This window comes from Patella vulgata, chromosome 1 (genome assembly GCF_932274485.2).
Source record: "Patella vulgata chromosome 1, xgPatVulg1.2, whole genome shotgun sequence".
NCBI lineage: Eukaryota > Metazoa > Mollusca > Gastropoda > Patellidae > Patella > Patella vulgata.
In genome coordinates, this window is record NC_065879.2 from 95,135,060 (window position 1) to 95,159,018 (window position 23,959).

At 36.6% G+C, this 23,959-nt stretch overlaps 2 protein-coding genes across 2 annotated transcripts; both read left to right on the forward strand.

Annotated features, from left to right (window-relative positions):
* Positions 1-628: 628 nt before the first annotated feature.
* LOC126818463 (zinc finger protein 239) lies at positions 629-14,108 on the forward strand. Its single transcript, XM_050545891.2, has 2 exons — positions 629-763; positions 9,655-14,108. The coding sequence occupies exons 1-2, from the start codon at positions 761-763 to the stop codon at positions 10,741-10,743; spliced, it is 1,092 nt and encodes a 363-aa protein (XP_050401848.1). The 5' UTR covers positions 629-760; the 3' UTR covers positions 10,744-14,108.
* Positions 14,109-18,188: 4,080 nt separating this feature from the next.
* On the forward strand, positions 18,189-23,681 carry LOC126818640 (zinc finger protein 239-like). The gene is made up of 2 exons (XM_050546168.2): positions 18,189-18,244; positions 21,127-23,681. The coding sequence occupies exons 1-2, from the start codon at positions 18,242-18,244 to the stop codon at positions 22,123-22,125; spliced, it is 1,002 nt and encodes a 333-aa protein (XP_050402125.1). The 5' UTR covers positions 18,189-18,241; the 3' UTR covers positions 22,126-23,681.
* Positions 23,682-23,959: the final 278 nt, after the last annotated feature.

The window sequence follows — 23,959 nt, forward strand, 5'->3', positions numbered from 1 at the left end:
TGTATGGGGTACACCCTAGGTTGAAGCGGACGTTAAACGCCAGTACTGACTGACTGGATTGACGGAAATGAAATCATTTGAGACAGAATAAAGCTCTGTAGGGATGACACTTTGTGATGGGCGTGGAGACATCAAGACCGGTCTGCGGAAAACGGGCAACAATTTTTAATGTTTGCAGTCGGAAGTCAGTGGGGTGTTTTTGTCTCCAGACTCCTAATACGGCTTGTGGCATAAAAATGATTTTTGATGTCAATTTTAAATAGTTATTTAATTACTCCAGTTTTTTTCTATCATAGAGAGAGCTGTCGGATCTAAATCTTACACAATGCATCTTTAATTCCGTGTCATTTGATTTTATTTCGCTGCATTTGGAACATTTCAGTTGATGACCAGACATCCCCCTTTCCACACACAATAATGAACCGTTTATGTCGGTTTAGTCCATGTCCATAATAAATAAATTATTCGCACCGGAAGCGCACACGTCTTATGTAGGTTATTTCTATTTAATAAGGCCAACTTCAAGTTTGGTCAAAGGTCACGAGATGTAAACAGAACTAACGCTAATCCCAAACCTTACCCTAACCCTGGACCTAGCCCTAACGCTTACCCAAACCCTAACCTACAATTTCGCCTACAATCACGTGCCCTAGCCGTATTTACATCTAGCGACCTTGAAGAAAATTGAGTTGGCCTTAACAAATAGATTGAGTCGTCTTTGTGTTTATGACTAGAGTATCAAGTCGACTGCTTTTGTATAATGGTGAGATAATTTTATTATTTCCTCGAATTCTCCCCTCTAAAATGTATTGTGGTGCATGGAAGCTAGCTACAATATTGTCGCGGTAATAATACCCTGTTTTAGTGTTTACCGCTACAATTGATAGCCTACCTAAGGCCGCGGTTAATTGTTTGTTTGTTTCTCATGACCTGTGTTTGTGAAATATAAATATACATGTAACCGGTGGGGGGTGTGTGTAAATTCTCAATAAAAACTAAGGTGTTTAGTTTTTAAACCTTTATTAAAAACCCTGAAATATATATACATTAAAATTAATATACATATCACAGTAAAATACATCACTAATTAAATTAAATATATTAAATATCCCTTAAGTTTATACTAAATATAATATAAGTAATTGATAACATACCCAAAGAAGGGTTTTTTAAATAAGACTATCAAGATGGTGAACAAAATCTTCAGATAACTATATTCTGGAAAATAACATTATTCTGATTATACATAACAATATACTTTCAAAACGGTACCTTATAATCTACTATATATATATGTATATATGAAAAACTAATGATTTTACATGTTATTTTCTATCTATTTAAATAAAATGGCTGCTTAAAGCTGAACTCCGGTTACAAAAATACCGAAATAATTAAATTAAAAAAAAGTTAACGCCCCCAAGCCGCCATACTTGTTTCCAATTGATGAAATAAATATGGCTGACATGGAGGCTTATGACCTGGAAAGGTTAGCCGATCTCACTTCCAGTTTGTTTCTTGTCAGCCACCTGTACACATCCCGCCTTATTCTCTACACACGCTTCACTGATCGCTCTATTGTTTCCCAACAGTATACCAAATTATTGCAGATTGCAAAATGTCTGATCAGGTAAGCCTGTAAATAATTATATGGACTGTGTCTACTTATATATTCACTAAGCTTTACTCTAAAACAAAAGATGGCTTACCCCAACCTGAAATTTTCAACCATGAAGAAGACAATAGTTTGTGCAGGTGAGTAAATTATATGAACCGCGTCTACTACTATATATAGCCTAAGCTTTACTCACCTGCACAAATCACCTGCACAAACTATTGTCTTATTCATGGTTGAAAATTTCAGGTTGGGGTAAGCCATCTTTTTGCATCTTTTGTTTTCATCATCATCATCATCATCATCAGTGAGGCCTTTAAATAGGTCCGGACCTTTTGGCCTGTCAGATTTTCTAAACAGGAATTCACAGCATTTATTAGGGCGGTACTGTTACATTGTGAGTTCAGTACGGGGCTAAATTAGACTAACTGGGCGTGGCATGGTGGTGCGCTAATGGGATGTATAGTATGATAAGTATCTGCGGGGGCTCCAGGCTTTGTCCAGACGACATTTAAACTGATTTAGTGTCGTTGAGGAGATCACATCGGTCGGAAGATTTTTCCAGTCGTTATAGGCTCTGTTACAGAAAAAATTTGCTCTTACTCTTGTGTTACTTCGTTGCTTCTTTAGCCTATAACCAACACCGTGACCTCTAGTGCGACTGCAAGTCTCCGTCATATAAGGTGCTGCAGTGGTATATTTACCGTTCATATACAGTATTTCCAGATTTCAATGACATCTCCCCGATCCTGTCTGTACTTCATACGTGGGATACCTAGCTTTTTAAGACGATCTTCGTATTCAAGTTTTTTGATACTCGGGATAAGTCTTGTTGCTCTGCGAAGTATTTGTTCTATCTGGCGTCTGTCTTCTAGTAATAGTGGGTAACGTACGGCATGGCAGTATTCCAGGTGGGGTCGGATAAGTGCAGTGAATAGTTGCTTCATTGATTCCTCGTCTATGTGCTTATATGTTCTGCGAATCATACACAGTATCTTATCAGCTGTTGCTACCTTTTGTTTCACATGTCCACTGAAGGTCAGGTTAGGGTCTATATAGAAGCCCATATCTTTCTCTAGCTGTCGTTGCCAGCCTGGTCCCTTCCATATTGTAGGTGTGTCCCGGGTTGTTCTTGCCAATGTGGAGTACCTTACATTTACTGGCGTTAAAACGTAGTAACCATTTGTTGGACCATTCACTTAAGTTGTTCAGGTCGTTCTGCAACTTTATTGTATCTGTTTTATCGTGGATCTCTGTGAAGACTTTCGTGTCGTCTGCAAACATCAGGCAGTTAGTGTTGATCATGTCTGGTAGGTCGTTGATGTAGCAGACAAAAAGAATCGGACCCAGTACACTCCCTTGAGGGATACCACTAGTCACATCGGAGCACCCTGAGGTGTTTGTGTTGACTCTGACACATTGTTTCCTGTCTGACAGAAAACTTGTAATCCATCGTAGGACATCACCTGTTATTCCAAGTCCTTTCAGTTTCCTTATGAGACGCCAGTGAGGAACTGTATCGGAGGCTTTGGCGAAGTCAAGATATAGTACATCTGTTGAATTGCCATTCTCTAATGAAGAGGTCCACTTGTCTAGGGCAGTAAGCAAATTGGTTGAGCAAGACCTGCCGCTCGTGAAGCCATGCTGTTCCTTGCATATAAGTTTGTTCGTATTGAGGTGGTTCATCATAGCTGTACGTACTAGTTTCTCCATAATTTTGCATACAATGCTGGTGAGGCTCACTGGCCTGTAGTTACCTGGTTCAGACTTAATTCCCTTTTTGAAGATAGGGGTAACTACGGCCTGTTTCCACTGTCTTGGTACTTGGCCTGTTTTAATGGAAGAGTTGAATATAAACACAAGGGGGTTGCTGATCTCATCTGCAGTTTCTGATAGTGTTCTTGGGTGGATGTTGTCCGGGCCTGGAGATTTGTTAGTTTTCACAGCGCGGAGTTCCTTCAAGACATCTTCACGCGTTATTGTGAAGGTTAACAGTTCATTTAACACATGAGTCAGAGTTGGCTGAGGGGCATCAGACGTATCTTCCTGGGTAAATACTTTACAAAAAAACTGGTTTAAGACATCGGCTTTGTCAGCATCTGAAGTTACTATGGCACCGGATGTGTCTTTAAGGTCATCTATTGATTCTCTCACCGTTGTCCTACTTCGGGCGTAGGCGTAGAATGCCTTAGGGTTCGATTTTGCCTCTGATGCGATCATCTTTTCATATGCTTTGACCGCCTTCTCGTTAGCCCATTTGACTTGGTTTCTTGCTTTGGCGTATCTCCTGTAGTTGTCAACTGTTCTGTTGTTTCTGTACTGCTGGAAGGTCAGGTTCTTCTGCTCTTTCATATAATTATTTACAGGCTTACCTGATCAGACATTTTGCAATCTTCAATAATTTGGCATACTGTTGGGAAACAATAGAGCGATCAGTGAAGCGTGTATAGAGAATAAGGCCGGATGTGTACAGGTGGCTGACAAGAAACAAACTGGAAGTGAGATCGGCTAACCATTCCAGGTCATAAGCCTCCATGTCCGCCATACTTATTTCACAAATTAGAAACAAGTATGGCGGCTTGGGGGCGTTAACTTTTTTTTATTTAATTATTTCGGTATTTTTGTAACCGGAGTTCAGCTTTAATATTACAATTTCTATCATTCCTACATCCGCTCCATCTAAAGCCCAATTACCCAAAATAAGAGAATTAGCACACATACCTGTAATACTGAAGTAGTATAACTGAAACAATTCTCTGAAAATAACCTAACTAGATTTGGAAAAAAAGTTTAAACAATTTGATGGAAAGTATCAAAATGTCCTTACACTTCGAAATCTATCTAATGTCTGATGTCCAAAGTGAGGTTTAGATAAAAAAAGAAAACTTGCTTGTAACCAAGGGAGTAGAATTGTATTCACCCCAAGATTTGGGCTCTAAGAAAACAGTACAGGTTAACAAGCCAAGTTAAAGGAGAGATGTTATTATAGACCAGTTGCAAGTAAAATTAGTGTCTGTTAGTTTAAAGGTGCACTCACTCAATGCACTATATTACTTGACATAATAAAACCTATAAACATATTAAAATTCTGCTTTGCTACATACATATTATGCTACATGAGGTAATTATTAATTATGGAGATGGAATTTTAAATTTTTGAATTTAATGCTGTTTCTATTTCAGCAATAACTAATGTCGGTTACTTGGTCATTGAAAACCAAACGGAAACTGGCGTTCGCGATTTATTCACATTTAATAAAATTTTTATAGATAAAAATATCTGTTGCACAATAGCTGCCGAGCATCGGAAGACTTAAAGTAGCTAAGTCTCTAACTCAATATCATCCAAAGTCTTACACGCTGAAAACACGAATTATTTGTCAATTCAAATCAACATTAATGTTGTGATCTTACCAGGAAAAGATAGGCTTCAGATATCCAATATTTAAGACAAAATAAACATTTTACCTTTGGTACATGAATCATGTACCATAGTGCCTTTTAGCGTCATTTGCAACAAGTGACCAGAAAGAACGAGGCTAGACATATTCAACTGTGGAGTCTGCTCAATAGACTGGAATAACCAGACGCTAGAAATTGCTATAGGGTTGAGACACATGACGTATTTCGTTGGACATAACTGATTTGAAATTAAGAATCAAAACGGAAACAATTGAATGTAAATCAGTTTATATACAATCAGATTACATTATTATATGCGTTGCGACCCATTTGAGTCAATTTCTAGGTCCCAAATATTATCGATTTAGCTCCTTTAATCATAATAATAGGTCTAAATTATTAGTGATATGCTTCTTCGTTAATCGTTCGTTAATTCGTTCGTTCTTGGCATTTCATTTCTTTATCTTCCCCTACTTTGACAGGTTACATAATGACCTGTTCCAATCAGGTTGATGATTTGTTTTGAAAAATATTTAAAAGCATACCCTTGGATTTTTGAATACAACATAAGTTAGATTATTTAACATGTCAGTCCAAAGAATTTATTACACACGTGTTCGTTTCTCTAACCTTGAAGAAGACAGTACCAATAACCTGTATGTTAATTGTCTTCAACTTTAACCCCATCGCCACATGGCATCATGATAATATAAATACTTTTATAATTTTGTCTATCTTCATCAAACTATTCACATTTATTGGTACCTTTGTGTCCTTTTGAGACTGTGTTTATAGAAATGAAATGAAATGGGGTTTAACGTCCTACTGTTCAGCTCCTATACTGGGCTAATGAAGACAGGCATACGCCATACAGTGTGCTATGAGGGAAATTTTGCCTGGGCAGCGGCACTATCACCTACTCTTATTTCGAATTCCAACTGCCAAGGGATCTTTTACGTGTATTCCAATCTTTACACAGGACCTCGGTTTTTCGTCTCATTCGAAGGACTAGACAGCTGTCCTTGTCAGGCCCTCCGTCCTGCATCACTGACGTCGGAAAATCTGGATGAACTTTCTCGGCCAATGCAAGGATCGAACACCCGACCTCCAGGCTAGCGAGCCAGCGCCTTACCCACCTAGCCACTGTGGCTCCCGGGTTTATAGAATGTCGTGGTTAATAAAACTGTCAGTCAGTCAGTCAGTGCGTACCTCATGATAGAGGCTATCTCATGGCGACAGTTTTGGAACAGTTGGTCACAGAGTGCTAGTCACGTAAATGAAATATTTTAGCACTAATTTAAAGACATTTATATCTTTCCGTGAATTTTATTACAATTGACAAGTGCCTTATGAAGTATGTATGTCGTCTTTGGTGAAGGAAAATGCTACAGAATGACAGATATGATACATTTTTTTTAACTTCCTGTTATGATTTTTTCACATTCTAGCTTACTACTAGTACTAAACTTTACTTATCACCTACAGTGTCATGTTTATTGATAAATAGTCGATTTTAATGCATCAATCCATTGTTAATATTTCAAGGCAAACAAATATAGTTTTACAAATTTTACAGGACGAATTTGTGACTTCCATAAATTTGACCAAATAATTATGGAAGTGCGTAATTATTACAGATGAAAATGGACATGCGGGCAGGTCATGAGAAAGAAACAATTAGGTGCCCCTACTTCTCTTGTTTTGCGACTCCAAAAGATCCAGAACACAGCCGCTAGAATAATATCTCTGGCTCCTCGTTACAGTTACATAACTCCAATTCTCAAAGAACTCCATTTTCTTCCTGTTAGTTACGGAATCAAATTTAAAATTCTGTGTTATACTTTTCGATGTTTAAATGGTACTGCCCCAAAATACCTGAGTGATCTCTTACAATCATATACTCTTGCAAGGACCTTAAGATCTGTAGATAAGAAACTTATATAAATAGACTATTATTATTATTATTATTATTATTAATTAACTGCGGCCTAATAGTAAGTGCAGGAGGACGGCACCACACACTCAAAACAAATCTCGGACAAGACACAAACAAAGTACATACATGTATCAGATTAGAACAGTGATTCTCAACCAGTGTGCCGCAAGATCGTCCTAACCAAAATTTTTAACAGCACACTAAGAAAATGCAAAAAACCATATGATTGCACTGGTGTCTACTGATTAGTTCATAGCTGTGTTTTTCTTTATTTAGTTTGAGTCATTATGTTGTATGCCGTCTGAATGCCATGTTTTTCTTGTGTAAAAATTCAAATATTTTTCATATATATTTAGCCAGCCAATGAGTGCCGCTGGCAAAAAAAGGTTGAGAACCACTGCATTAAGTGAATGGATCCGAGGGCTAGCTGTAAGCCTTTAGTTTTACTGCGCTGTACAGTCCCGGGCCTGTAGTGATACAGACTTCACTCAAAATTAAAAACTAACAACAATCAGGAATATAACCCAAAAAACATTGTGTAATACTAGTATGAGTCAAGATCTGCTATATGTTACATGAAATATACATGTAAATGTAAGCATATTGCATTAAAAAATTACCTATACAAGTAAACATATCAGTAAAATGTATAAAAAAGCCAGGTAGTCAAAAGTTCAGTGGTCTGTGTCAGTGAGAAACATTTTAAGCGTTTGAAAGAATTGAGGTATATATTGACTATAAAGTTAGGGCATATGTCATATTTACCAAGAAAACGGAGGAAAAAACAATAATAAATGTAAAAAAGCAAACAGAGAAAGTTCGACCTGTCTCAACGACACTCGGCTGCTGAATGAAGTGACATAAAACAGCAGATGTTTCCCAAATGAAACAAATGTAGACATAATCAGGGAGATAGTATATGCGTCAATTAAATATATCTAGAATAATAGCCGAAAGAGAAATGTTATATTTACTAATCAAGTCAAATGACGGCCATAAAACCTTTTTAAAGGTTTTTGTAAGTTTAGTGGGCAAGTGTCCTTGTAAGCTGGTGATAGTGGAATATACTACTAAATGAGATAAAAAAAATATTTCCTTTTTAATGTAAATGGGTAAGCTTATGTAAAATGAGTAAAAGGGTCCCTTCTTCTGCATAGATCAGTTTACACAATGTAAAGAAGGCACACTCCATTAAGCCAATGATCGACACCGTATGTGATGTCATATGTTAAAGGTATAAATTTACTATACTTGAACTTATAAAGGTTAGTCATCGTATATGGATTGGTCATGTAAGTTTGGGGGGTTGGATGGCCGAATGATTAGCACGTGCGCACTGTATCATACGGTCTGCCATTGAGTCAACTGGCGTGGTTTTGATTCCCCGGTTGTGTTTGTGGCAAGGAGAAGGGTTGTCTGTCCCACCTCGTGGGTTTTCTCCGGGTCCTCCAGTTTCCTCCTATTGCTAAAGACCCCTACGCACAAGCGAATTATTGACATAAAATTAAACCATGTGTTAAACCAGAAATGACCTAGTTTGTATCGAGTGGAGTTACCTCCCCTCTCTCTCTCTCATGTAAATTTAGGGTACATGGTATCAATCTGTTCCAGGGGATTGGGTGCATGAATGGTTAATGTGTGGGCATTGTATCATAAGATCTGTCATTGAGTCAGTCTCAATCCCAGAGATAACTTTACCCTTCATTTATCTCTGGTAAAACTCCCTGGCCATTAAAGGACAATATTGGTGTCAGTCATTATCACATATGTGATAGAACTGGTTAAACACGTTCCAAATATTATTTTATCACAGAGATCATTGCTACGATAGATGAGTAATCAATGTTTCAACAATAGGAAGTGATGAACGCAAAAGGAAAACACAAATTATCCCTCTATATAACCAGTTCTATCACATGTGATAATGACTGACACCAATATTGTCCTTTAATCAGTGTCAGATCAGTTCCTAAGCTCTGCCCTCCAGTGGCTTCTGATTGGCTTGATATGTTTGAATGAAATGCTGATTTACATATTAATGATCCTTGGGAACATCTCCCATATCTTGACATCAAAAGTTCATCTGACAACAGTTGATTTGATGATTTGCTGTGAACTATTTTTAACGCACCATGAGAGTTATTGGGCCGGAGAAACACGAGCACTGAAATATCTTGGATCTTTGTGAAGCGACCAGTGTAAGGATACATCACGTCAGGACATTCAAAATACAAATAGTTGAATTGGGCTATCTGATTGATTTTATTTCCAAATTAATCTCTTTTACTGTATGACCATAATACATGTAGCAGCTCTGTTTTAGAAAATAACAATATCTGACACATCCACAATACAAATAAAATGAAATGGGGTTTAACGTCCTACTGTTCTGCTCTGATATATTTATTTTAAATATTACAGGAAACTAATGATGTTATAACTTTTATATATTACAGGAAACTAATGATGTTATAACTTTTATACATTACAGGAAACTAATGATGTTATAACTTTAATATATTACAGGAAACTAATGATTTTATAACTTTTATATATTACAGGAAACTAATGATGTTATAACTTTTATATATTACAGGAAACTAATGATGTTATAACTTTTATATATTACAGGACACTAATGATTTTATAACTTTTATATATTATATGAAACTAATGATGTTATAACTTTTATATATTACAGGAAACTAATAATGTTATAACACTTCACCAGTGTGTCATATGTGAAGAGATTTTTCAACAATATGATGATTTAGTACAACACAATAAGATACATGTTAAAGAAGAGAAAACTGATAATGTAGATGAATATTGTCATGTTCAATTTAAAGAAGAGAAACATGATGATATTGAAACTGTTCATCCCTTTAATTTATCTAGAGGGGAATTTAAATCTGAGACTAATTTAGAAAAACACAGTGAAATAGATGGCAACATACATATTAATATTATACAACAATCTAAAGATGGCGGTGATAAGTCTCAAGATAATATGTGTATTAAAAAACCTTATAAATGTGATGTTTGTGGTAAATCATTTTATACACAAAGCAAGTGTAAAAACCATATGGTAATTCATACAACAGAGAGACCGTTTGAATGCAATATTTGTAGTAAATCATTTAATCTGAGTAGTACCCTGAAGCTCCACATGAGAATTCATACTGAAGAAAAACTTTATACATGCGATGTTTGCGCTAAATCGTTCAATTTTCTGGGTGGCCTTCGTGTGCACATGAGAAATCATACAGGTGAAAAACCTTATAAGTGTGAGTTTTGTGGTAAATTATTTGCTCAAAAGGGGCATCAACAGAGCCATGTTCGAGTTCATACGGGTGAGAAGCCATTTAAATGTGATGTTTGTAGTAAATCATTCGGTTTTCAAGGTGCCCTTCATCTGCACAGGCAAACTCATACAGGTGTTAAACCTCATAAGTGTGATGTTTGTGGTAAACTATTAAGCAGTATTGGTGTTTTACAGAGACACATCAGAACTCACACGGGTGAAAAACCTTATAAATGTGATGTTTGTGATAAATCATTTACTTGTAAACTCGGTCTACAAGCGCACTCGATAACACATACGGAGGAAAAACCATATAAGTGTGATATTTGTGATAAATCATTTAAACGGAAATCTAATTTTGTTGTACACATGAAAATTCACACTGGGGAAAAATCTTTTATATGTGGGGTTTGTGGGAAATCATTTTCAAGAACTTGTAATCTACAAAGACACTTGGTAACGCACACAGGAGTCAAAACCTGTTAAATGAGATTTCTGTTTTAAGTCATTTATTAAGAATTCTAGTTTTATTCACACTGGACAAAAATGATTTACCAGGCCTTTTAACAAAATGAAATGAAATGGGGTTTAATGTCCTACTGTTCTGCTCCTATACTGGGCTAATGAAGACGGGCATACGCCATACAGTGTGCTATGAGGGAAATTTTGCTCGGGCAGCGGCACTATCGCCTACTCTTATATTGAATTCCAAATGCCAAGGGATCTTTTACGTGCATTCCAATGTATACACGGGACCTCGGTTTTTCGTATCATTCGAAGGACTAGACAGCTGTCCTTGTCAGACCCTCTGTTCTGCACCACTGACAAGGGGGAACCACGTATCTTTTTTACCCTGTGCTTGATAACGACAAGAGGACACTTGTTGAAACGTTGCACTATTAAAGTTGCTAGTGATTGTTATCCATAAAGTTGTGTTGTGTTTTTTCAACTTTCTCGGGATCGAACACCCGACCTCCAGGCTAGCGAGCCAGTGTCTTAACAACCTAGCCATCGTGGCTCTCAGGCCTTTTACCTACAAAGACACATAAAAACTCACGCAAAAATATGATTTGTTAGATCTATATTTCGTTTTGTTTTTTTATACTTTCGATGGTCTACACCTCATGATTATCTGACAAGTTATAGTGGGAGTTCACATCAGAGGTCGTACGAGCGGCTTTTGACCCTATGACGTCATATATTGATTAATTAATCGGCGTTGACGTTTCTAGTGGTTTACCCACAGTTCTGTGCATGGTATGCCAAGAAGTCGCTGTAACAGACTGTTTCATTGGCTAATCCCTCACTTGAACCAAAACGCTGGTAATATAACAACTCTTCCAGATCCTAGTGTAACCAAGACAATTAAGTAAAGCGAAATTTTGAAACGAAATAGAATCTGTTTTAATCAGCTTGATTAGAATTAATAAAATAATGATTTAAAATGATTGGCAGTTAATGTGATTTAATTAAAAAATGAATAATCGAATCCTTGATTACTATTGTAACAATTAGAGGTCCCAATTTTTATCCGATCGTGATGAAACTTAAGACTATATGTTTACATTCCAGATTAGGATCACGGTGGGTAAGATGCTGGCTCGCTAGCCTGGAGGTCGGGTGTTCGATCCATGCATCGGCCAAGAAAGTTCATCCAGATTTTCCGGCGTGGTTTCCCCTTGTCAATGATGAAGGACGGAGGGCCTGACAAGGACAGCTGTCTAGTCGTTCAGATGGGACGAAAAAACAAGGTCCTGTGTACACGTTGGCATGCACGTAAAAGATCCCTTGACAGTTGGAATTCGATATACATGTAAGAGTAGGCCGTAGTGCCACGGTCCAGGCAGAATTCCCCTTATAGTACACTGTATGACATATGCCCGTCTTCTTTAGCCCAGTTCGTAGCAGAACAGCAGAACGTTACACCCCATTTCATTTTCATTTCTTTCTGGATATGGTCCCTGATTGTACCAATTGTTTGTGGACACTCTACAGGTCACAATTCTTATCCGATTTTGACGATAATTGAAATATAGGTTTATCTCCAAAAGATCTCGGTTGCTGTCGATATTTGCGCATATCGGATCGTAACTTCCTGAATTATGGCCCCTGATTGTACGAAAAATCGCCTTTTTTAGCTTGTGGTCCCTCTGGAGGTCACAATTATTATCAGATTTTAAAAACCGTTTGATTATATCACCGGTACACCATATTGATGGTTGACTTCGAAATTCGTGAAAATCGGACCAAAACTGCCAGACAAAATGGCCACCCCTCATATGCAAATAATGTAAATATATGGTATATCAAGGTTGTGGACCCTCTAGAAGTCAAAATTTTGATCCGATTTTGATGAAACTTGAAATATATCTTTATAACTCAAAGATCTTGGTTCCTGTCGATATTCGCACATATCGGATTGTAACTTCCTGAATCATGGCCCTTGATTGTTCGAAAAATCGCTTTTTGTTTATCTTGTTCTCTATCCATCTTTTGCAAAATGTGGGTGTATCCTGCCTGGCAGCCGCTAGTTGATGTTGGTTTGATTCCTCGATACTTTTGAGAATGATAAACGTGCAATTAATTAATATGTGTCATCTATTTATTTTTGGATTTTGGCGGGGGACATCAGCCTCACTGTTGGCTTGTTTATATTTCTCTCCACGACCGAGATGTAACTTTAGATTTGTTCGTGTTTAGCCAGTCTTAAAATCGGATGTCTTTTTGTTTCACCAACTTGAGTTTCTTCACCTTTTAGTTGGACAGGTTTTATTCTAATTTTTAGTAGGTTTACTGTAATATATCACAAAATGCCACATAAACTTCTTTGCCTTCATATTATTGTTTTATTCTAATATTTAGTAGTTTTACTGTAATATATCACAAAATTCAACATAAGAAATTCTGTTATCTGTTCATAAAAAACATTTTTACACAAAAGCTGGTTTTGGTTTTATTGCATACAGACTGGACATATCTTTTGCTTATTCTACCCATGCAGTGGACGTACCCCTTGCTCATCCTACCTGCAGAGTGGAATACCTTTTGCTCATCCTACCTGCAAAGTAGAATACCCTTTGCTTGTTCAATCCATAAGGTGTACATTCTCTCCCACCATCTTGAAAGTGGTGAAATAATTAGAATGTGCTTCACAGAATGTTCATGTCCATCAATAGCCTGTTTATTCTTTCCTATAATCATCTGGAGCCACAGTGGCTAAGTGGGTATGTCATGTATTGGCTTGCTAACTAAGACGTCCCGTTCCTCAGTGAGTAAGACACCAGCTCTGTAACTTAGAGGTCCTGTGTTCTATCCTAGTGTTGACTGATAAAGTTTGTGATTTTCGGGTGTGATTCCCGATGTCAGTAATGTAGGTTGGAAGGCCTGGCAAGAAACAATGTATAGTTGTTTGGATGAGACAAAAAATGGGGTCCCGTGTACACACTGGCGTGCATGTTTTTTTTTTCTAAACAATATTTATTCGCAGAAACTGGATTGGAGAACAGGCAGAAGCCTATAGACCCCTCTCCATAAAAGTGCAAACATAAATATATAATGAAAAGTAAAGTAAAGTAACGATTAAATTATAAGATGGCTATATACACGATATTTACAAACCACAATCAGAATGTTTATATTTCATAAATTTACATACGGAATTTTCAAAACCCTAGACAGTTGGAATCAAAATAAGAGTAGGCCACTGTCCAAGCAAGATATCCTTCATACATATAGCACCATGAATAGCATAAGCCCGTCTTCATTAGCCCAGTCAGGGTAGAACAGTAGGACGTTAAATCTTGTATCATTACCCCAGTCAGATTAGAACAGTAGGACGTTAAATCATGTATAATTACTATATTTATTATTTTACAGATATAAAAGCTAAATTAGCCTATTGAAAGTCTTTATTTTTGCCTCCAATGTTATATATATTTTGTTCCCTACAAATTCTTATGAATGACCTACATGTAACTTGATCCATGACCAGTGGGGTTGGATGGCTGACTGGTTAGCGTGCGCGCGCTGTATCATAAAGTCTGTCATTGAGTCGACTGGCGTGGTTTCGAATCCCCGGTTGTACGTGACAAGGAGTAGGGTCGCCTGTCCAACCTCGTGGGTTTTCTCCAGGTCCTCCGGTTTCCTCCCTCTACTAAAGACCCCTACGCGCAAGCGAATTATTGAAATAAAATTAAACCATATGTTAGTCCCGAAATGACCTAGTTTGTGTTGAGTGGACGTTAAACCCCATTTCTCTCTCTCTCTCTGATCCATGACCAACACAGAGTGACCTACTATATTTATGCATGGCCTAGGGTGATCCATTAGTTACCTAGAGTGTCCACTATATTTATGCTTGGCCTAGGGTGATCCATTAGTTACCTAGAGTGTCCACTATATTTATGCTTGGCCTAGGGTGATCCATTAGTCACCTAGAGTGTCCACTATATTTATGCGTGGCCTAGGGTGATCCATTAGTTACCTAGAGTGTCTACTATATTTATGCATTGCCTAGGGTGATCTATTAGTTACCTAGTGTGTCCTACTATATTTATGTATGGCCTAGGGTGATCTATTAGTTACCTAGAAAATCCACTATTTTTATGCGTGACCTTGAGTGCTCCACAATTTGAATGCAAGGCCTAGTCTGATCAACGACCAACCGAGAGTGACCCATGACCCACCTAACAATTTGTATATGTGGCCTTACCCATGACCAACCAAGTACCACACCTAATGTGATCCATGACTAGAGTACCACACAATTCATATACGATTTCTGGTCTGACACACCTACAATGCCCCATGTGTCTTAAGTGTGACCCAGTATGATCCATGACAAACAAAGCGTGTCACAATATCTATGCATGACCCAGTGTGACCCATTACCTACCTATTTTTTGCATAGCCTAATCTGACTCATGACCCATCAACAACAACCCACCATTTTTATGCGTGAAGTAAAGTTATCCAAAATTTTTCTCCGATTGTTCCCTACAATGTTTTTATGCATGGCCTAGTTTGACTCATGACCCATCAACAACGACCCACCATTTTTATGCGTGACGTAAAGTCTAACCTATGACCTACCGATAATTTCCTACCATATTTTTATGCATGGCTTAGTCTTACATGTACCTGAACGATGACTCACCTACAGTGCTCCACAATTGTCATGTGTGAACCTGGGGTGCCCACAAATCTTACGGGTAACCTAGTTGGGAGGGAGTGGTAACAATATTATGGTGGCAACAATAATGTGACCATCATCAATTATTGAATCCAAATTCATAATCAAGAAATATAGTAAGCAATTAAAGATACATTATGTAAGATTTAGATAAAGAGTCAGCCATTGTTACTATTAATAGCTTGAAAATAGATAATGTAAAATTAATAATTTGAAAATTTCATTCAAATTACTCTATTGCGAGCGAAGATATCAGCCTTTGAAGGTTTGACAAGACGTGTGCAATAATTTCAACCAAGACGTGTGCAATAAAGTCCCACTCCTCCATTTTTAGCTTAAATCAAAATATGGCTGAACTGTTCTAATATATTCAATATCAGAAACATCCGATGCCATAGAGTTGATTATGGCCTGAATAAGTTAATTAATGTCTAATAAATAATTTAGAAAACATTTCAGGCCTATAGAAGGACCTGCAATAGGCCGATTTAGCTCTTGCATAATGTATTAATGCGGAATAGTATGATACATCAACTGAGCTATAGATTAATGAACAAGTTGGTCATTTAAAATTTTCATATAGTCATAAACATATATCATATTTGTTGACCAAATTAGGTAATAATCCATGCTGGTATGCAGGTGCATATCTATTTAGCAGTTACCATTCTATGACGTTAGTAATTTTGGATGTTTGCATCTATAACAGCAAAAACCAGGGCTCGAATGATCAGACACCAGACACTGCTTGGGTTCTTTAGACAACCATTTGATTCTCAGAGGACCACCAGATTCTGAAAGAGTAAGGGTGTTAAGGTTTACATCATCTAACTGAGAGAGTAGCCTAATGGTTTAAAGGTTTCCATCAGCTAACTCGCTCTGTGAGTGGAATGGGGTTGAGGGAGAGAGAAATGGGGTTTAATGTCCACTCGACACAGGCTAGGTCATTTCGGGACTAACATATGTTTTAATTTTATTTCAATAAATCGCTTGCGCATAGGGTCTTTAGCAGTGGGATGAAACCGGAGGACCCGGAAAAAACCCACAAGGTTGGACAGGCAACCCTACTCCTTGTCACATACAACTGGGGATTCGAAACCACGCCAGTTGACTCAATGACAGGCTTTATGATACAGCACACACGTGCTAACCATTCGGCCATCCAACCCCCCCCCCAGTGGAATGGGGCTGAGGGAAAGATAAGTTAATCTTAATTTGTTGTAATGTATACTATTCTTTAACTGCTTTAACATAAAAACCTGTGCAAACCTGTTAAATATTCGATTGCGATATCGTTAGAAAACACAACGTTGAAGTCCAAAAGGAGAGAGATACAACAGTAAGCTGTCCAGAGACAAAAGGCAAACCACTAAACCAGTGGTTCTCAACCTATTTTTTTGCCAATGGCACACCTTGGAACACAAAAAAAAAAAAAAATAAAGGCACACCTGGCTAAATATATATGAAAAATATTTAAATTTTGTAGGCCTAGACAAAGACTAGCAATGGGGGGGGGGGGGGCGTATAATGACTCAAACTAAATAAAGTAAAATACAGCTATGAACTTATCAGTAGTCACCAGTGAATACTCAATTGGGATCACATGGTTTTTTACACTTTGGAAGATCTAGCTACGAGAATGTAGCTAAAAACGTTGAGATATACTGATGTGTTTGTTTTTAGCTACCACGATTGGATGCCTTTAGTTCCAAGTGGCAAACTCAATTTCTTTATTAATGCATGTAACATCTTTAAAATAAGATAAGTTTACGCTATTATGATCAATTAAAGTTACAGAGGCCAATGTAGTGGCACAACTGTCGCCTAACTCCAAATATTCGCATTTAAATTAATGAAGCGTTGTTTTTGTCTGACGTTCACCGCCATCGCAATCCATTCATAGTTACAGCACAGAGTAAAAATGGTTACAGTGCTTTAGATTGCCCTTTTGATTGGCTGTTATAAAAGCCTTATATTTAGCCCCGCCTTCATGATGACAGCGTATCGTTTAAAAAGATGGCGGTCAAAGTAACGGGTTAACGCCTCGATTTTAAAAACGACGATTTGTTCCCGCTTCAGGTAGGATTATATGCTTAATTGTAGTTGGGTCTGGCAGAAATATTATAAATAACAATAATCAATCGTTGTTTTTATTAAAAATATTGTCAATTTTGTTTACAAATGCCGGGTGTGAATCGCACCCGCATGTGCTACGTTGAAGGTAATGGCCTCATGTCTTATCTCGAAACTTGGAGGGTTGAGAGATTAAGGTTTGTTATCTAGGGAAGATCTTGCGACACATCAGTGTGCTACAGCACACTGGTTGAGAATCACTGCACTAGACAATCAGAGGTCAAGAATTACTGGGAGTTAGGCGTCAATAGAAGTGCGTTCTGGGAAAGTTTGGAGGCTGAGAACTCAAAGGGTCCCTACTTTTTCAGTGACTCTTCAGTTTTTTTTAATGGTATTTTTCGGTATGGTAGGCCTACAGACGTTTGGAACGTTTCAGTGTGTAGTAGCTATTGGCCTTTTAACACACAAACATTAAGGTTTTAAATTAAAAATGACAATAATTGATATGAAAAATGATATACTATCAAATATCGATACATATTATTGTGGAATGAGTAGAAATAATGGTGGATTTTGATTATCGAGCATTCCCAATAACATCCACAATATGAACCATTCGTGTGGGTTTAGTCCATGTCCATAATAAATATATGTTACACACCGGAAGTGTTCTCTTCTGTCCATGGGTTGACGATAAGAACATAAAAATTCTTTTGTAAAATGGTAAGATAATTCTATTAATTCATTGAATTGGCCATTCTAGAAGGCAAGGTGGTGTACGAAGACTTACTATCTGTTCATACAGTAAATGTGATCATTTCGAGAGAAGTGATAAGATATACTCTGCAAAAAAAGAAACGCACGGCCCATTTTTATATGATTTTTCATCTTTTTTTTTACGAAGTGGATATTTAACCGTATACGGCAAAGTGTCTACTTCCGCTATTTTACCGTACATCGTTTCGGCGCAGAAGCACGATTTTACGGGAAAAACATAAACCACTGACAGTCTTAGTACTTAAAGGAGCTAAATCGCTAATATTTGGGACCTAGAAATTGTAATCTGATTGTATATAAACTGATTTACATTCATTCAATTGTTTCTGTTTTGACTCTAATTTCAAATCAGTTATGTCCAGCGAAATACAGCATGTGTCTCAACCCTATAGCAATTTCTAGTGTCTGGTTATTCCAGTCTATTAAGCAGGGCTCTCCAGTTAAATATGTCTAGCCTCGTTCTTTCTGGCCACTTGTTGCAAATGACGCTAATACGCACTATGGTACACGATTTGTGTACCAATGGTAAAATGTTTATTTTGTCTTAAATATTGAATATGAGAAGCCTGCCCTTTCCTGGTAAGATCACAACATCAATGTTGATTTGAATTGACAAATAATTCGTATTTTCAACGTGTCAGACTTAGTATGATATTGAGTTAGACACTTAGCTACTTTAAATTAAAACCAAAAGCCGCAGAAATGCGCCCTCGACCAAAATAGAATAATATTCTAAATGCTTTTCTACAATTTCCATTTATTATCTTATTTTCTTTTAAAAATAATTCTCCAGTTTCTACCATAGAAATTCAAGTATGGCTATTTCGTTCCTTTATAAGAAACGGAAAAAGAAGCAATGTTAGACAAAGAACGAATAGAACTGTTGGACTAGGGTTAGGTTTTGGGTTAGGGTTTGGGTTATGGGTTAATGTCAGACGCCAAAGCGTAAACTACTAAGTCCAGGTATCAGAGAACTGCGCATGTTAAACGGAAATAAAGTAAAGTGCCGTATACGGTTAAATATCCACTGCATTTTTTTTAATTGAACGGGGTTGTTGTTTCCATAAATCTTGCTTGTTCTTAATGTCGTTATGTACAGGTAAAAGAAATTCATTATTAGCGCCTTGAGCATGGAACTGTGCGCGATATAAATATACATATTATTATTTTATTATTATTATAAATGTAGGGTCACTAATTGTGACTGGTCGTACTTTTTTGATGAAATATGTTTTTGCTTGATTGCACCAAGACACATATATGAGTTTAACAACTTCACAAGCTGTTCGCATGAAACACAAATGTAAGGCCTATGATATCCCGGGGTTCTAGGTTTCAAAATCAGTTGCACATGTAAACACTCAACGAGCAAAGTGGTGCAACATCTGAACAAAGACCAACGTAGCTTACCTTTCTTGCTTTGGGGATAGGTACCGACAGAAGTTCAACACGTGACCGCTCAGGCTAAACAAGAGTGACTCACTGGAACATCACATCTGGTTACATCATTTGCGGAAACTGTTCACAACTGACATCCACTGCAGTAGCAATTCCTGGATGGTGTAAGATCTCAGACCAGACAGTCTACAAACGCCTACATGAAACCAATGGATTCAGACACACACGATATGTCCACAACCAACGCTGGAGAACAGTTTGGTTCAGTGGACGAATCACAGTCCCTGTGCATCAAAGTGATGGTAGAGCGAGGGTATACTTACGACGAAATGTCACTTTGTATTTCGTTTTTTGAATAGTATACTTTATAATGAGATGCATAACTGCAACAGGCAAATTATAATCAAAACACCGGTGCTAAACATTTTTAATGAGCAAATAACTCTATTCTTTGGAACCTTAGAATAGACGAAAATATTCTAAAAGCGTACAGAAATGTAACATGCATGTATATAAAGTGATTTATAGTCAATGTTTAAATTTTTTATTGTAATTTCTATTCAATATCTCGAAAATGCCCCATTACCACTCGGCATCGTATTCTATGCAAAATTTTACTCTAGAAAAGTTATGTCTGGTTTTGACCCCCACCCCCCAGCAATGAGCCTCAGGTTTAGTTAAATTTCAACAATTTCTCTAAATTGATTCCAGTGTTAAAGCACCTGTTTCAGTTTGTAGAAAATTGCAATCTGATCTGTATGATATGGACTTGTCAATGCCCACCTTTACCTACAAAAGAATATATATCCAGCAACTCTTGTCGTCCACGCGGATGATTTACATTACAGGAAACTAATGATGTTATAACTTTTATATATTACAGGAAACTAATGATGTTATAACTTTTATATATTACAGGATACTAATGATGTTATAACATTTATATATTACAGGATACTAATGATGTTATAACTTTTATATATTACAGGAAACTATTGATGTTGTAACTTTTATATATTACAGGAAATTAATGATGTTATAACTTTTATATATTACAGGAAACTAATGAGGTTATAACTTTTATATATTACAGGAAACTAATATAACTTTTATATATTACTGGAAACTACTAATGTCATTACTTTTATATATTACAGGAAACTAAGGATATTATAACTTTTATATATTACAGGAAACTAATGATGTTATAACTTTTATATATTACAGGAAACTATTGATGTTGTAACTTTTATATATTACAGGAAATTAATGATGTTATAACTTTTATGAATTACAGGAAACTAATGATACTATAACTTTTATATATTACAGGAAACAATGATACTATAACTTTTATATATTACAGGAAACTAATATAACTTTTATATATTACAGGAAACCAATGATGTAATTACTTTTATATATTACAGGAAACTAAAGATGTTAACACATTTCATCAGTGTGTTGTATGTGATGAGATTTTTCAACAATATGATGATTTACAAGTACATAGTAAAATACATGTTAAAGAAGAGAAAACGGATGATGTAGATGAATATTGTCATGGTAAAGAAGAGAAAACTGATGATGTAGATGGATACTGTCATGTACAGTTTAAAGAAGAGAAAACTGAAGATTGTGAAACTGTTTATCAGTGTAATTTATGTGATGGGGAATTTAAATCTGAGTCTGATTTAGAAAAACACTGTGAAATACATGTTAACTTAGAGGAGATCGTAGAACATACTAAAGAAAGACTTTATAAATGTGATGTTTGTGGTAAATCATTTTGTTTTCTGGGTAGCCTTCGAAGGCACACACGAACTCATACGGACGAGAAACCATTTAAATGTGATATTTGTGGTAAATCATTTAGTCGGAAAGGACTTATTAAGAGCCACAAAAGAATTCATACAGGTGAAAAGCCTTATAAGTGTGATGTTTGTGGTAAATCATTAACACAGAGTGGAAGCCTACGGATACACATGAGAATTCATACTGGTGAAAAACGTTATAAATGTGATGTTTGTAGTAAATCATTCACACAGAGTAGTAGTCTACATTCACACATGAAAGTTCATGCAGAAGAAAAGCTTCAAACTTGTGATGTTTGTGGCAAATCATTTAGTGATCGCGGAACCCTTCACAGACACATGAGAATTCATACCGGAGCGAAACCTTATAAATGTGATGTTTGTAGTAAATTATTCCGTTTTCAGGGTAGCCTTCGCAGACACATAAAAATTCATACTGGTGAAAAACCTTATAACTGTGATGTTTGTGGTAAAGCTTTTAGCTCTAGTGGTGATGTACGGAAACACATGATAACTCATTCTAGAGAAAAACGCTATAAATGTAATGTTTGTGGTAAATCATTTACACAGAATAGTAGTCTAAAATACCACATGAGAAATCATACTGGCGAATAACCATAGAAATGTGATGTTTGTGGTAAATCACATAATCAGAAACCTAGTTTTGTTCTACACTCGAGACGTTCAAATTTACCCAAAATTCACAAAGACACATCAAAATTCACTAAAAAAAAACCTGCTCAATATTAAAAATTGATAAATTGTGTTTATGTATCTTTGACTAGTCTCTGTCTACGGTTGTATGCCATCTGACCTGCCATGTTTTTATTTTGCAAAATTCAAATATTTTTCATATATACGGTATTTATATCAGTATAACCATAAAACTGCACTACTTTGTTTCACGGTTAACGATGAAAAGATAAAAGGTATGCGGGTACAAACTGATTTCAACACTGGTTTAGTAACATTTTAAAGAACTTTTTGTCTGTCGTTTGTATGTCATTGTATAAAGATGGACAGTTTAGTATATTTATACATATTTACATACATGTAGTAACACTGTGGTTTTAATTGGCTATAGTTACCATTGTCTATGGTTACATAGTATATCATTAACTAATAGAAAACATGTACACGCATGTGTTAATCTGTAGTATATGGGTTCAATTTAGGATAGAATTAAGAAAATTGATGAAGTTAATGGCCAATTGTTACTTATTGTCTAGAAAGTCGAGGAGCGTATTTTTTAATTAGATGGTTTCCATTAATTTTCTTTTTGTGATGTCATCGGCTTTCATTTTATTAAAAAGGAAAATTTGAAATTTTATTTGTAGGCGTTGTGCACATCTAAAAATATGTCTATTTACAAATAAGGGCCCATTTTCAATATTACAATCCTGTCATTGGTTGCATACTCTATCCTGTAGATGTTTGTCTGTCACCCCAATGTAAAAATTTTGACAACCCTTTCAAGTCAAGACATATATATGTATGAGAATTTTTGTGTCACAATTGACACTAAGAGTAAAGTTATGAAAGTTATATTTGTTATTTTGCGGAAGATGGTCGCAACATTTATATCGAAGATCCGGGCAATTACACACACAAAAAAACGATCCTTGTGATAGATGAATTGAATTTTGCTTTGGTTAGGAGGCTTACAGATTAGTTGGCTGTTTTTGTGATTAAATAATTGAACACTATCAAATTTCGCTCTGAGATTGTTGATTGATGCTTGGGGGTTTGATGGCCGAATGGTTAGCACGTGCATGCTGTATCATAAGGCCTGTCATTGAGTAAACTGGCGTGGTTTCAAATCCCTGGTTGTAAGTGACAAGGAGTAGGGTCGCCTGTCCAACCTCGTGGGTTTTCTCCGGGTCCTTCGGTTTCCTGCCACTGCTAAAGACCCCTACGCGCAAGTGAATTATTGAAATAAATTTGAACCATGTGTTAGTCCCGAAATGACCTAGTTTGTGTTGAGTGGCCGTTAAAACCCATCTCTCTCTCTCTCTCTCTCTCGCTCTGTTGGTTGATGCCCTGGTCTCGTGCATTGTTTTAAAGATGTTGGGGGTTATGAGTAGCGACAATAATGTTATATGTCATTAAATGTAACAGAAGAAATTCTACTGTCATTCTTAAATTCATTTTAATAAATTAATAAAACACATTTTGTCACCAAAGTTGGTTTTTGATTTTGTTTTTTCATCCAGAATGGATGAACCGTTTGTTTATTCTCCCACCATCTTGAGAGTTGTGAAATAATTAGAAAGTGATAGCTCATCAATAATCTGGTGATTGTTTCCTATAAATATTGGAGCCGCAGTGACTGGATCACTGTCAATTGTTTCCTATAAATATCGGAAGTCACAGTAGCGCAGTAAATAAGACGCTGGCTTGGCAACCTAGAGGTTCCGTGGTTTATCCCAATGTCGGCCAATAAAATTTC